The sequence below is a fragment of the Quercus lobata genome, chromosome 4, assembly GCF_001633185.2.
Source record: "Quercus lobata isolate SW786 chromosome 4, ValleyOak3.0 Primary Assembly, whole genome shotgun sequence".
NCBI lineage: Eukaryota > Viridiplantae > Streptophyta > Magnoliopsida > Fagales > Fagaceae > Quercus > Quercus lobata.
In genome coordinates this window covers 85,172,613-85,189,165 of record NC_044907.1, presented here as the reverse complement: position 1 = coordinate 85,189,165, position 16,553 = coordinate 85,172,613, and the positions used below count along the sequence as shown (strand labels likewise).

Here is a 16,553-nt window from a genome sequence, read left to right as displayed (position 1 = left end):
TACGATAAGATTTTTTTTTTTTTTTTGCATGAAAATATTATAACAAGATTCCTGTTATGTCTTAGGGGAAAAGGTTACCAATTATTAACCATACGTCACATTACCACGTCACATTGAGTAATAGAAACTTTGATTTCAACTACTGTGCATTTTTGGTGTAGTGGTCATTTCACAAGTATAAATACTTGTGGGGCGTGGGGGGCAAAAGTTGGAGTTCAAGTCTTTAAGAGGGAGCTTCACATACATATATATTTAGATTAGACTAGAGTAGAAATTCTATCTTGTATTAAAAAAATAAAAAATAAAAAAAAATAACTGTGATTTGATGACATTATTGAGGAAAGACATTAAATAAAGAAAACTGTTAATAAATTATTTTAAAAAATTGTTAAAACTATATAAAAAAATTATTAAAAATTAATTTTTTTTTTTAAACAAAATCAATCCCACTGATGGATTAGTAAACTTTTACCAAAAAGCAACTAAAAAATAAAAAGAAAATTCTTCAAGAGTAGAGAAATTTAGGCCATGTTTGGTAACAGTGTTTAAATAACAAAAACTGTTATTTAAACACCACAACACATATTTATACACATTTTTTACTTACACGTATTTTCACAAAACTTAAGCAATGTTACTAAAAACCTCTTATCAACTAGCCAAGGACGGAGCTGTTATTGGACTAGGGAGGTCAATGCCCCCCCGCCCCCCTTTAATATTACTGTATTAATAGGTACTAATTTTAGCAATTTTGTTCAATAAAATTACACTTTGCGCCCCTTAATAATGCCATCAATTCTTTTGAGAGTAATATTATAGCCAAAAACGTTATTACTACATTTATACAAACTATTGAGGTAACAAATTTTTACTAATTCGTACACTTGCATCACTTTTTACTTATCAATAACTACTCACCACATTAGCAATTTGTAAAAATTTTGTAGTTTTAGCATTTTTCACCTTTTAAAGGACATAAAAAATTAATAGATTAAATCTAAAACAAAATATACAAACCCAAAAAAATTAGCCTAATAACAAAAATTACCAATAATAAAACTAAAAAAATTAAGCTCAATCAATATATTTTACCCAGAACAAACAACTTGGCCTTTTAAAAAAATTTAAACGAAAATTCTTAGTAATAAAGCAGTAGACTCAAAGGCCGAAGCGACCACACACAGCTAGCAGCAGAGTTGCCCTCTGGCTGCAAGTCCTGGCTAGTCTCTGCTAATAGACTTGTACTCTTGTCTCATTTAAAACCTCTTTCCACTTCCACATGTGCAGCATCCAGAATGCAACTTGTGTGTGTGTGTTTTTTTATTTTATTTTATTTTTTATTTTCCCTAAATGGAAGGTAACGTAACTAGTGCTTGCTGTGAGAATTCCTGGATATCAATCACACTTTTTGTAGTGCTGCACAGGTAATTAAGCACGTGGCTCAATGTGAATGGATACATTTTATTTATTTGTTTATTATAATACTATTATATACTAATATGAGTACGGTTAGTACTTGCTTGTAGGGATTTGTTAATAAATTATTTTTTTATATAAAAAATTCTTATATCATTTTTAATGGAAATATAAAATAAAATTTGTTATTTGACATTTATAACCATATTTCTGAATGAAGTTACCATTCATTAATGAGTGTATTTTTGAATCACATAAAAGTCTTTTTTTTTTTTTTTTTTTTGAGTAAAACATAAAAGTCCAATTGAAATGGGAGAATCATCTTTTATATTTATATATATATGAGTAAGACTTAGGTATAGTACTTAGGTGCTATTCCTTAGATTTTTCTTTTAATATTTTGCTATGTGGATTTTTTCTCATAGAAAGTAAGTGTATTTTTTAGTTAAGTAGTCACGTGACTAAATCTTAAAAGAGGAACCTAAAGAACAAAATCTAAGGTACTGTACCTAAATTTTGTCCTCTCTCTCTCTCTCTCTTTCTCTCTCTCATATTAAATTGAGATTCCTCTTATCCTTTTTGCTATTTTATGTGACACAAACAAAAGTGATGACAATCTCAATACTCTATCCTCGAGTGGAAGTAGATTCCTCTAATCCTTTTTACCATTTTATGTGCCACAAGCAAAAACGATGACAATATCAATACTCTATCCTCTAGTGGAAATAGTGGACTTTGTAAGACCATTAGAAAATGGAAATGGAGAAGTCCTCCTTGTTGACTCCCTTTTCAACTTTCAATAAAAATTGTCATTAAGCAAAATAAAAGGGGAAAAAAGTAGTCGAGTTTTTTTTTTTTTTTTTTTTTGACTGGACAATAATACTTATTAGAATAGTTAGCACATGACAAAGACTAATATATAACATACCACAAACTCTACTCAAAAGTTAACCCGTTTTTATAAAAAAGAAAATAGTTATGTTAACTTTTAAAGGAGAGTAAAGTAAGTTATACTATATACAATATATTCACTTAAGAAATCTGAGACATTTGCCCTTAAACAATCACCAACAGCTGCATCCTACATACACCCACCAAGAAACATTTCTTCCGATCACAATACCTTAGAACAACAAAAAAGCCTCTCAAGAAATAAATCCTAATGAACAGAAACTATCAATTTGACAATTAGCTAGGATTTCCCATTTATTTTGAAGTCCATATCAAAAGACCAACAATAAAATGAATACAACCAAAATTAAATAGAAACCAGTCTTAGAGTATAGTCCAATTGAAGTACAGAAAACCCCCAAATCAACTACAGGAACCATATCCTAGATAATCAACTCATTCAGTTAAACGAATTCTCTGGTTATCACTATTGATATCAAATGACTAAATTAAAATTTGAATTTCAAAATCCCTCAATTAATATCAGTTTCCAACTGTCAAAAAATCAAAACCAATGGGGAAAGAGTGTGGGAGAGGACTACGGTAGCTTTACCCTACTAATCTGTTAAGATAGGATAAGAAAAAATGTTAGATCTACATTTTTTTTTTTTTTTTTAAACTAATTCCTGATGTAGTGAATTATTCTTGATAAGTAAAAAAATAAAATAAAAAAATAAAAAAGTCAAAAGTTGGTTCAAGTGAGAACTAATAAAAGTTTATTATATCAATAATTTAGAAAAATATTATAAAAAAATTTGTTTTGTAGTATTAGTCTAAAATAACTAAATAAGTATCAATAGTAGGTTTTAATTAGCTTAACTGCTAAAGTTTTTGATAGTTGAATAAGAGATCTAAAATTCAATCTCTTCCCACACAAAAAACTGATTGGTGTAATAGGTTAAAAAATATATATATATATATATATATATATATCAATGATTTTTATCTTCCACGAAATGTCACAACATGCTTTATAAAAATAAAATGTAAATATAAATATAAAGGCCCATGTGGCAATTGCCCATGTGGGCTGTAAAGAACGAGCTTCTTGTTGAGGCGGTATTTTAGGCTTTTTGCAGTTTTGAGTATTAAAAAAATAAAAAAATAAAAAAGTTAATGCAAAAGCTAATAATAGAATAAAACAATTATCTTAATTATCTATTTATCTACTAAAAAATTTTCAATTCCAACTAAATAAGTTATTCTCAAATAGACTTTAAAGTTGGGTTTGGTATTAACTTAAAAAACTAATTTTTTTATTATTTAACTTATTTTTGCTATTATTTAGCTTATTTTTTAATATTATTCACGAGCTTTATTACACTTTTTAATACTATTCATGAATTTCACTATACTATTTTAATAAATTTTTACCTTTATTTATAGTAATTTTAGGAAAAAAATTTCACACCATGCAGCTTCTAGGATTTCACTCCTAGACTCCAAATTCTTGGAATGGCCCTTCCCATCCAAGCCTCCAAGTTTGACCAATAAATAAGCTGTTCTCCATATTCAGGAAAAAAAAAACAACCATAATGATGCTTTTCGGAGTAGGTGTTTGCGTTTTAAGATTTTTTTATTTATTTTTTTTCCTGCACGTGAACAGTAATATCACATGGGTTCACTGTACAGGGACAAAAATTTCACGTACTGTTTATCACTGTTCACAGCACTGTTCACATACTAAAAAATATTAAAAATGGATCCCACAGTACTATTCACATATTTAAAAATTATTTTACTATAATATTTTCAGTTTTCAGTTTAGGCAACAATAAATTCAATCCAAACGTACCCAATAATAAGCTGTGCTCCATAGAATAAGACTGAGAAGCCCACAAGGAAAGGAGTTAGCCAGTGTGAAGGGCCTGTTTTGGAAAGGAAAAGCATTCTCTTACATTAGCTGAGACCACCCTACCGTACAACGGTTATCCAAGCAACTATAACAAGGATGTCTTTTTGGCTGATTCAGAGCAGACGACCTTCATCTGAATCACCTCCACCCCCAAAATCCAAATATTTCACCACGTTGGCCCTGTTCATGTTGTTTACCACCATCACCACCATCGCACAACCACCACCACCCTGCCCCCCATCTCCCCCCCTCACTCTGCGTCCACCTCTACCACCAATCCCCCCATTTTCCCCCCTTACTCCACCACCGCCAGTGCCAGCATTTGAGTTTCCTCCACTCCCACCTTTTCCACCATTGCCCGATTTGCCGCCTTTCAGTGCATCACCACCACCACCACCACCCAAACCTCTGTCACCACCAGACAACACATGGCCACCACCAAGTCAACCACAACCACAACCACAACCCGTGCAGCTTGTGCTGGGGTTTATCTTGGCTCTAACAATAGTAACCAGCATCCTCACGCTGATGATGTACAATCGTCTACACAACCCGCCTCAGAGAGTCGGAGAGAAGGATCATGTGAAACAAACATCGTCTGATATAGAGACAGAGAATCAAAAAGAACTAAAACAGCTACAGACCGTGTATAATGGTCCCGGACTCGATCACAGTTACCACCATATATAGTGACTGGTGAGGGTAATTCTTTGCCTCTCTGTCTGGACTTTTTTTTTCCCCCAGATTTTACAATTTGGTCCGTTATGAGTATTTGGGTGTTAGAGGTACGGTAATGTTTTTTTGGTTTTTTTTTTTTTTTGGGAATTTAGTTTTGGAGTTACTGTATTTGGGTGAAATCGTGTATGGGTTTGACAAGGTTCGAAGAAGTTGGATAGTCTTTTGTGTTGTAAAGTGGGTTCTTTAAGGGATAGAGCTAGAACTTAGAATTAAGGGAGATTGGCTTTTGCTGGGTAAGAACAAAAATTATTTTGCTTAAAATTTTTTAGATGGTCGAGTTGTTTGTTTTGGGTAAAATTGGTTGATTAGGCTTAATTTGTTTTTAGTTTTACTATTGGTTATTTTTGTTGTTGAGCTAATTTTTTGAAGCTTGTATATTTTACTTTAAATTTTAGATCTATAAGTTTTTTTTTAAAACGAGGAAAATACTAGAGTTGCAAACTTTTTTACAAATTGCTATGTGATGAGTGGTAATTGGTAAGTAAAAACATAATGTAAGTGATGGGCCCAATGCGAACTAATAAAAATTTGCTACCTTAACAGTTTATAGAAATGTTGTAGAAAAGTTTGTGACTAAAGCAATACTCTTAAAAGAACCAATGATATTGTTAAGAGGGCAAAGTGTAATTTTATAAAACAAAATTGCTAAAATTAATACCCATATAATAATATTTATAAAAAAATTAAATAAAATAAAAAGGGGAGGGGGCATTACCTGCCAAGTCCAACAGTGGCTCCATCCCCTGGCTCTTTCCTAGGAATTACTAGGACCTATGGAGGACAGTTGTCCTAGTCCTAACCAATAATAAAAGGCCATTTGTTTAAAACAACTCTGACTCAGCATCCTAAATGACAAAATGAAACAAAACAAGAAATGTTATGTTCACAATATTTTTACAACAAATTTTAAGTGGCAGATAGTTATTGGTTTGTTATGGGTAGGTAAAAAAATAATTTAAGTTATGGATTCAAATTAGAACTAATAAGTAATAATAACTTACCATTTATAATTTATTTTCTTGTGAAAGTATTGTGAAAAGCCATGTTAGATTTAACCACACAAATTTAACTCTAATTAAAAATAATTAACTGGAAAAAAAAAATTTATAAATAGGCAAGATTCAAAAACTTGAAATATATTTGAAATCCAAAAGCTCAAACTCATCAGTTTGTATTTAGTTTTAGTGACCTTTGTCTCTTCAGAGAGGTCTTTCTCTCTCAAAACTCTAGATTAGTTTCCTTCTTTCACTCCACAACCATCACCTTGTGTGCTCACGTAGTCCATAGAAGTGTGTTTCAAAAGAATGATGAAAATGAAGAGCAATTTTTTTCTTTTAAATCAAGATTTTATTGTTTTGTGTGTGTGTGTGTGTTTCCAAATAACTATTTATTCACCTACTTTCTTTTTGAATTTACTTTTACAATTACAGCATCGAAGAAATGGCTGCTAACTAATAGCAAAGATTGATGTCAAAGTTTGAATTGAAGATTGCAATTTTCATAATCGGTTGTGGGTTTGCTGTGAGCTTTGAACGTTGGTTTTGATGTGATTTACTTGTGCGGTTTGGAATAGTTGTTTTAATTTGGAATTGTAATGATTTTTGCTTATAAAGAAGGTAGGTGGTATTTGCGGAAGTTTGTAGGTTAGTATTTGCAAATGATTTGTGTTTCAAGGTGTACACACTCGATTTTGCACCCATATTTTAATTCTGGAAAGTTACCAAAATGACCATTTCAAATACCAAAAAATCATAGTTGCATTACATGCATTAAATCATTCATTGCATATCATAAAAATGATCTTGAGATTCTAACGGTCACAACGGTATGTCTGATTTTCGAATCAAACCGTCAGATTGAAATATATCATAAGATCAAATGCTCACGGTCTGCATGTACTGTATGGGAGTGAAACCGATCACGTGTGATTAATTGAAATTAATTTTGATTGGTTAATTATTAAAATATTTTTCTCAAAGTGAGATTAGTGGAATATTTTTCTCAAAGTGAGATTTGTTGCACGGGATTAAAACAATTAAGCTAATAATATTTAAAAGTTGTAGATAATTAGGATTTTGAGATAATTATATTCAAAATAATTATTTTAAAAAATCCTAATTATCACTTTGGGATGAGGTTTATCATGAAAATAACACTAAAATTCGTCCAAATACAGTTTTAGAGTTGGAAAACATTTCAAAAACGTGCTAATCAAGTAGCAGATTTCAGATTCACGTTCTAGGGCACTTTTGGCATAGTAAAACTCAAAATTCGAACTAGGCTATTTCTAGAAAAGTTGTATAATTTTAATTTCCCTTCTTTTGAGTAAAAAGATATGATCAAAATATTGAAACTTGTTCTGATTTGAAAAATCAACTTACGCTTATCCAATTCTCCTTTTTTTAGGATTTTCCCCATACGTTTTTTGCTTATTTTTTAAGTTGATTGGAGTTAACTTTTAAGCGAACCTAGCTTATTTTTTAAGCAACTAACACCTCTATAAATAGGGGATACCTCCCAACATTTAGGGCCCTTTTTTCTGACTTCTTTGCTCCCCTTATGTTAAAGATGTTCTAGAAGACTTGGCTTTAAGAATTACTTTTCCGTAAGTGAATATATATTAGATCTCAAAGAGATTAAATTTCTTTGATTTCTAAAGTATTTCTTTCATTAAAGGGTATATTCATGCAAGTGGATCTTTACTCTTACTCTTTGTTTATTCTTTTCTTTCTTAATATGTGTTTTGTACAATGATTTTCAGGAATGTATGTTTGATTTTATTCATTATTAATTTAATCTTGTTCATTTTTTTTTTCCTGTCTTGTTCACATGTTTAATTTATTGTTTAATAGTTGATTAACATGTTTAAGATTTAGTTCTCCTTTAAATTTCAATATCTACAATTAATTACTATTTTTTTTAAAACAAGAACAATATAAAATCTTATATATATTTTCATTAAATACAGATTTGAAATTTTTTCTGAATAAAACTGATCTATATTTTCATTAAATACATATCTGAAAATTTTTCTGAAAAAATTGATCTATATTTTCATTAAATACAGATCTGAAATTTTTTTGAATAAAAATTGATCTGTATTTTCATTAAATACAGATCTGAAAATTTTTCTGAATAAAAACTGATCTGTATTTTCATCAAATATAGATCTAAAATTTTTTCTGAATAAAAACTGATCTGTATTTCCATTAAATACAGATCTAATTTTTTTTCTAAATAAAACTGAATTGTATTTTCATTAAATACATATCTGGAAAATTTTTCTAAATAAAAACTGATCTGTATTTTCATAAATACTGATCTAAAATTTTTCCGAATAAAACCAATCTATATTTTCATTTAAATATAGATATAAAAAATTTTCTAAAACAAAACCGATCTATATTTTCATTAAATACAGATCTGGAATTTTTCAGCATAAAAAAAACTAATTTGTATTTTCATTAAATACGAATCTGAACCTCTTTTTTATAATATAAATTTTTTTTCTTCAATGTAAAATATCATCAATTTTTGTGTTTCTTTTTAAATAAAAATTGCAGATTTTCAATCCTTAAAGAATGAATTAATCTTAAATTTGGGGATTTCAATACATCATTGTAATGTCATGCATCATTTAAATGGGTATATAAATGGTCATTTAGAGTCTAGAAGACTAGACTCTATCTAGACAAGGTGGGTGCCTAACACCTTCCTATCTTGTAACCTAGCCCCCGAAATTTAGAATTTTAGGTTGGTAGAACTAGTGCTTTATTTTGTTTTGGTAGATTGTATCTAGGACCAAAGCTTTGTATTTTTTACATAGATTGTATTTAGGACCAAAGCCATGTAAAGATATTCTACCAAATTGTATTTGTATTATCAATTAATGAAATTTCAGGTATTCTGGACATGTGAATTTGTATTGTATTTTTCCTTAATTTTTTTATAAAAAAATAAGTGGCGACTCCACACATAATCTTGAAAAGGGAAGGTGCCGATGCCTAACCCCTTTTCCAAGAGCACCAAGTTTTCCGGTCTCTCACATAAGGGTTGATTTTGTTTTAGGGTTTGGATTTCATTGTAAATTTTGTTTGTTTTGATAATAAAATTTCTCCTTTATCCAAAAAAATAGGAAAAAGCTTATTAATGGTATATGTTGCCTGTAATATATTTTCAACAGGGCGGTCTGTTTTGCTTGGCCATATCCTTAGCCATATTTGAAAAGTAACTCTCTCATTGTATAATATGAATTTTATTGAGTATGGATTCTAGGGATTAAAGTTGCTTTGTCTTGTAAATGAATAAGCTATTGCAATTTATCCTATTTTGATGGATACAATAGAATAACGTGCTCATTCTTCTTAAAATTTTTAAGAATAATCAATATATATATATATATATATATAAGTACAGACCTCATGTGGAAGAGTATAAGGTTCTACCAAGCAACACTATCCTTGAAAGTATAATCTCACTGCAATCTTCATAATCTTTAATTACTTCTTTTTTTGTTGAAATAAAATACATCATTATTAACTTACTACACTCTTCTTAGATGCCACATTAGTCATTTACTATACTCAATAGCTTTCAATTAGTAATAACTAATAAATAAGACTAATGGATAAGATAGATGAATTTTAATCATCAAAAACTCTTTGTTTTCCTTATTCCTCCATCCAACAGTTTTCATATGTTTACTACTTTTGACTTCTCCATTTTGTAAAAAATTATGCCTACTCTTCCCTTATAACTAAATGCTTCCTTTTAAACTACTACATCCCTTCTCCTATGCCTATGGATATCGGAATCGTATGAGACAACCCAAACTTATCCGATATGATAGATGAGAGAAAGATGGATGTATATATTTTTATATTTTCTAGGGTTATATGAAATAAGAAAAACACTCGAGATTTAAAAAGATAAATAAGCTCACCACCAAAGCAAACCCTAAGAGATATATAGATATCACCACCCAAAAGAACTGAATTGGCTCACCACTCAATGGGGTACAAATGATTACCACCCAAAGAGATACAAAAACTGAAACTCGTCACTAAAAGGAATCCACCTAAGGAATATAGAGTGTTTTCAAAATTAGATACTGAAATCATATAGGGCAACCCACACTTATTCGATATGATAAATAAGGCCAAGGTGGATGTATATATTTTTGTATTTTCTAGTTATATGGAATAAGAAAAACACTCAAGAATTAAAAATGGTAGATAAGCTCACCACCAAAGGAATTTAACCAGGTGAATTTAACTAAGAATACAGAATTAGATTGGCTCACCACTCAATGGGATACAAAATATCACCATCCAATGAGATATAGAGACAGAAACTCACCACCTAAAGGAATCCTCCAAAGGGATAAGCATCTTAATGCATGCCGTATACATAGGCATGAAACCTCGCCGGTGTGCCATAGAGCACCAAACGCGAAACTCCGTTGGATTTTCACCGTGAAAATGTGGCATCTTCTTGCCATATTCTCAACACAAAAGCTTGGTGAGAATAGTATTTTGTGTGCTACGACACACCTGACTTGAAATACTGTCGAATTTTAGCCATGAAAATAAGGCAAAATGCTGCCAAATTTTTTCTGTGGAAATTTGGTAGTAATTCAAATGTGCTAGCAAAGCTTCAATAAAGGCCACACTCTTTTCCAAATGCAAACCTCTTAGCCCATTTCTTTTTAAAGCCCTGAAAGCTATTGCTAGTAGCTCACTTTTATTTGCTAATGACCAAAAATTAAAAGTTTATCAAAACAAAGAACTGTCTCACAACAGGCATTGTGGGGTGCCTAACACCTTTCCTACACATAACCAGACTTTCAAATCCAAGAATCAAGAATTTTTATCATCTATTTGGATTAGGAAAAACCAAATTTTTCTTAACCTATAAAATCAATATAGAGTCAGGTGACCAATCACACCTTAGAAAAAAAACCCAATAATTGGTGCCAACTTCATAACCCTAATATAAAAATGACTCAATAGTCTTAGAGTCACACCCAAAAAGCATGCACCATTCTCAAAAAGGGGAGGTGGAAAGGAGACCCACCATTTTCTCTCTCTTCGAAGCCCCTATCCACAAGCACGTGGACAGCACGTGCTGTTGTCCAGGACGGTCGATGATCGCAAGGTATTGACACTTTGTACGCAGGCCTTAAGAACATGAATGTGTACAAAGGCACAGGCATGCATACGCAACAACCTAAAGGCGTGTACGTAGCCTTGAGCCCACGTACACAAGCATGAACCCAGAAGATGTTCATTACTGTTCTTTGGCCATTTTAGGTAAAAAATAATCCTAAACATGTTTCTACCCCTTTTCCGGCCTAAGGCTTTCATCTAAATCCTCCACACAACAAAACTCAAGCATTTTTTGGGCTAAAAATATATTAAAATGCAAGATTGAAGGAAAATTTTGAAAAAGAGAAAGTCGAGAAAACTTATTGACCTAGCTCGTGAAACCCGAGAGAGATCTTGTCGAGGCCCGTAAAGGAGTGGGGGAGACTCCCTGAGCCGTTTGCCACCTATCCATGATGTTATCTCCAAAAAGGACATGAGAGAGTTTTGGAGCCATTTGATGTTCTTGAGTTATTGAGAAAGAAAAGGAGAGATGAGAGATTTTTGGATTTGAGAGGCAGAATGTAGAAGTGGGGAATGAGAGGGAAGCTGTAGGTTTTGTAGAGGAAGAGAAGAAGATGAAGAAGATAAATAAGAAGAAATGGTTAGTAATTGTTGGAAAAATGAAAAGGCAGGAAGGGCACCTGTTGGCTAAACTATATGTAGTTTAAGCCCCTCTGCTAAACTACGTGTAGTTTAATTAAAAAAAAAAAATCAAAATAAGCAGAAAAGCCCCTAAGAAGTTTAAAAATCACAAACAATCCCCAATGGACTCCAAAGGAAGAAAAAGACTAAGAATAACTCAAAACCATTCCAGTAGGTCAAAGAAAATTAAGAATTCCAGAATTGCCCCGCCAAGCATCATAAATTATAGAAATAACCCTTAGAGGCTTGAGAAATGGTGAAAATTGCAAAGAGATCCCTAGAAAGTCCGAAAATGACATGGTTACTCCCCAATGGGTCAACGGATGTCAATTTGCACACCATGTTCCCTAGGAAGTCACAAGATTACTCCCCAATGAGTCAGAAAGATCAGAATTTGCTTAACAGTCCTCAAGAAAGAAATTACAAGGAAATCCACAGTAAACCGTGGCTTACACAAGGACCCTTTTGAATATTGAAAATTACAAGAAAGCCTTAGAACATTTAGAAAACCCCTCGAGTGAGTTTTTCACCTAGATAAATAAAGACTACCATCACCACAAGAAGACATCGGATTTTGTGCACATATCCTTTTTTGGAATTGAACATGCAAGCAAAAGTCCTCAAAGACTTTTTAGATATCAGAATAGAAGACACTAGATTTTGAGTACATATCCTTCTTGGAATTGAACATGTAAACCTAGAATTTTGGAACACCTGAACAAAAAGGATAGAGATTAAGGTGCAAGATACCTAAAACAAAAGAGATTGAGACAGAGGCGAAAGCCACCTGGAGAAGTTTGAGGCAAGAGACAAAGATGGACACCATACATACGTTCCTTTTCTAGCTCTAGGATAGCTTTAAGATCACCTTGTTTTTTTTTGGTTGATGTTTGAGGCTGTTGACCATCTTTGGTTTTCTTTTTTAGTGACTCTAGGATAGTGAGTCGCTTGCCTTTTGCTTGACAATTGGCAAACTAGGCTCTTGGATAGTGAGCTAGTTGCTGCCTGTTTCCTAAGTACAACCCATTGGACTTCAAACATATGAATCCCACGCAACTCTTTGGAGCTACACCCTGCCCCATGTATACGTGTTGTTTGCCATGTGCTTGGGTTGGGCCCAAGCCATACATCAAAACAAAATGTTTTATCTCTTCTTCTTTTGATTCTGTTAACGGAGCTCACGAATTTTTTTTTAAAAAAAGGCAACTGTAGACACCTTATTTTGTACCCCTTACAACTGGCCTCCATTCCCCAGCGACGATAACACTTGAAGGTCTAGGGCCAATCTAGGGCCTGGCTATTAAACTCTTCAGTTGAAGGACACGAGCTTGTTTATGCACCTAAGGTTTCAAAGTTTCTGTAAGGAAAGTTTTTTTACATAAAATTGTGGCAGAAGCAATCTCACATCGCTTGGGGATGCTTCGTCCCTCCTCTTTGAACACTATAAAAAGGCCTCACGGCCCTTACTAACCTTTTGGGTATTTTGTTTTGTAGATTGACCGAGGGAACTGTCAAAATCAAGCTTTGAAAGCTTTTTGTGTGAGGTACTTGAATTTGTCTTTATTTCTTTCTCTTGTTGTATTTATATTTGTTTTTCTGCTTTAACATTCTTCTGTGTAGTTTAGGTTTGTTGTTTGTTTGTTTAGAAAGCATGTTAGGTTGTTTAGACTAGATTTTGATTGGTGTGTGCATGCGGCGTTTCTAGGCAGGGATACGTACGCAAGTTCATTGATGCATATGCACCTCCATGATCCTACGTATGTAGGCTTCTACATGCGTACATAGGTTTATCTCGAAAACCTAGATTTTCTTGTTCTTGCTTTTTATTTTGTTTAAATGCACATTTTAAATTCTGTTTAGTTTAGATCTTGCATGATAAAGTCTTAGCTCAATAGAAATAACAAATTTTTACTTGTTTTAGCTTAGATGACATGATTAGGGTTTATGTTTGTGAACACTTTGAACATGCATATGAACATGAACATGCATTGATGTATAGGTGCTATGGTGCAGTGAGGTCAGGAAGGTAAGTCATGCATATAAATATGAACATGCATTTGATTGGTTAGAATGAGTTGTTTGATGAACATGGTGAATTTCCTTAATTGATACCATGATGTCATGCTTGAATACTTGGATGATTTGTGTCAATGCTTTAATGATGCTACTGCCTTGTGATATACTTGCTGCCCTTAGATAATTGAATGTGAATGCCATGTTAGATGAATGGTAGGTTTCTTATGCACTAGGGACAATATGCAATGTTTGGATGTTAGATACATGTTAGTGTGTGTGTGTGAGAGAGAGAGAAAGAGAGTTTAGAATAACCTATTAGAAGACCCTTTGATAGGATTAGGATTTGGAACACAATGAGTGGAGGCTAGCCTACTGGTCGAGTGGGGTTGGGAGCCAAACACCTTCCCATCCCCATAACTAAACTCCATATAATCTAGATTACCATATAATGAGAAGCCTAGGTTAAAACAAACCTCTAAAAGTGTGTTTTTCCAAAAGATTAAAAAAAAAAAAAGTTCCAATGACCATCCACTTTTTCCTAAAATTGGTCTTTCCAATGAATAGAATGCAACTTTCTTTTGAATTTCTTTTTAGCAAAAATCCTTCCAATAGGGTACCTTTTCAAAAAAAAAAAAAACCCTATCAATTACCACTTTCAAAACCCCTGTTCACGAAGAGGTCGAGTCTGGTTCTTCCTTTTTACACAAGAAATTAATAAAAACCATGGTTTTCATTAAAACCATGGTTTTTTAATTAAAACCATGAAAACTCATTTCTTAAAACCCTTCTTTCTTAAATGGTTTAATCTAAGTTGTGGGTAATTTCTTTCAAAAAAAATGGGAATATCTTTTCCCCAAAATAAAGTGGATTTAATCTTATACTTTTTTTTTTTCTTTTAAAACTCCTTTTAAATTAAAGTTTTCAACCTAAAAAGATGAATAAAAACTATGAATTTTTACCTCAAACCCCTCTTTTTCTTAAGAAAACCATGGAAACCATTTTCTTAAAATTAAAGTTTTTTAATGTTTTGATCCTAACTTTGGGGTTTTAAAAATTCTTTTCTAAAAAAAATGAGTTTGTTCTTCCTTTGTTTTAATTTCCTTTTACATATGGTTTTTAATCTTAGAGTACGTTTTTAAGAAAACCCATTTTCCTAAATGGTTTAATTTTTAATCTTGGGAATGTTCTTTCCAAAAGTTTGGAAACCTTCTTTCTTTCAAAAAAAGTTTTCAAAAAAAAAGTTGTAAAGTAGTTGCCTCTTCATGTTTTTCTCATCAAAGAATAACCATTTTTATAAAATTAAAATCTAAAAAAAAAAAAAAACCCAAAAAAACAAGAGAAGCCCCTTTCTTTAGGTTCTCTTCCCAAAAGGTTTAACCTTTGTTCTAAAACAAACCTTTTCCCAAAGTCATGAGGTTTTCTTCAAAGGAAATTGCTTATCTCTCCAAAGGTAAAACTTAAGGTTCTTTTTGCATGCATTGTTTGGATTTTTTGAATTACAAATTTTTGTTGAGGTTTGTGTCTATGATTTACTTCCATTGAATCAATAGACTCCTACTAAGCCAACACATTCCCCCTCCCCTTTGCACTAATAAGTTTTGAGTTCATTGTGTTTATGCATGAGAATGAAACTTACGCTCCGCTTGTTTCAATGTAAAATATTTTCAGGGAAATATTTTCCCATTTTACCTTGTTTGTTTTGCAATAAAATATTTATCAAAAGTAAAATATTTTCAATCAACCAAATCAATCTAGGAAAATTTGTGTAAAATATTTTACGGTTAAAATTTTGGTAAAACATTTTACATTTGCTGTCCTCCCTCTTACCCGATACATTCACTTCCTCACAACTCAATCCCTCTCAGTTTTTATTCTCCCTCTCTCACGACTACTATACCTTCTCACTCTCAAGTTCTCCCTCATCTTTCTTCTTTTCTCTCTGGCAATCCATTGGGACTCCTACTGGTGAGTGGTGAGGTGGTCGGCATCGATGTCTCTAGCATAGAGATTGCGGCAGTAAGTGCAGTGCCAATCGTCAATCTGGATTGTTGTGTCTCTCTCTCTCCTCCCTTCTACACTCTTCCTCATGTTCCTAATATCTTTCAAGCCGCATCTCTCAAATATGGATAGGTGGGTTGTCAGTAGTGGGTTTGGTTTTGAGTTTGGTAGGTGGATTTAGTTTTGGGTTTTGGTGGCTGGGTTTTGTTTTGATTTGGCGGTTGGGTATGGTGTTGGGTGATCGATGGTTTGTCGTGGTGGTTGGGTATGGTTTTGCTGGGTTTTGTTTTGAGTTTGGTGGCTGGGTATGGTTTTGGTGGTTGGGTAAGGTTTTTTTGGGGTTTCTTTTGAGTTTGGCGGCTAGGTATGGTGTCGGGGGTGGGTTCCGGTGTTGATGATGGCCGGTTGGTGGCAGCAACGGTGATGGCCTTTTATTTTCCTTCTTCCCAATCTGGATTTGGTACTGTTGTTTTTGGTTTGTGCATGCACCCAATGGTGGTTGGTGGTGGCTGATTTGTGCTTGCATTTTCAAGTCTATGACAATCCAAACACTTGAAAATGTTTTACTGAAAATATTTTACTGTAAACTTTTTTACTTGTAAAATATTTTACATTTGAGAATATTTTACTTCGAAACAAACGGAGCGTTAAAGAATAAAATGGGCTTAAATGCATAAGGTGATATCCTTCATCTCTTCTCCTTTTTATGTTGTCAAATATGCATATTCACAGGGTAAATATGTAGTAAATATATTATTCTCATGTTGATTATGTATACATTTAAATTTTGC

At 32.5% G+C, this 16,553-nt stretch overlaps 1 protein-coding gene across 1 annotated transcript; it reads right to left on the bottom strand.

The window, feature by feature from the left end:
• Nucleotides 1-4,335: 4,335 nt before the first annotated feature.
• On the bottom strand, nt 4,336-15,715 carry LOC115986018 (glycine-rich protein 5-like). The gene is made up of 3 exons (XM_031108889.1): nt 15,662-15,715; nt 4,747-4,820; nt 4,336-4,630 (listed from the first exon to the last, which is right to left on the bottom strand). Exons 1-3 carry the CDS (start codon nt 15,713-15,715, stop codon nt 4,336-4,338), a joined length of 423 nt encoding a protein of 140 aa, XP_030964749.1.
• Nucleotides 15,716-16,553: the final 838 nt, after the last annotated feature.

What these genes read in the sequence shown, in the direction of transcription:
- LOC115986018 (XM_031108889.1), bottom strand. Translation starts at nt 15,715, where the DNA reads ATGGATTGCCAGAGAGAAAAGAAGAAAGATGAGGGAGAACTTGAGAGT. An exon ending in GAGAACTTGAGAGTGAGAAG is followed by an intron (nt 4,821 to 15,661) that starts GTATAGTAGTCG and finishes TCTCTATATCAG; the next exon opens with ACGATGTTTGTTTCACATGA. An exon ending in GACGATTGTACATCATCAGC is followed by an intron (nt 4,631 to 4,746) that starts GTGAGGATGCTG and finishes TGGTGGTGACAG; the next exon opens with AGGTTTGGGTGGTGGTGGTG.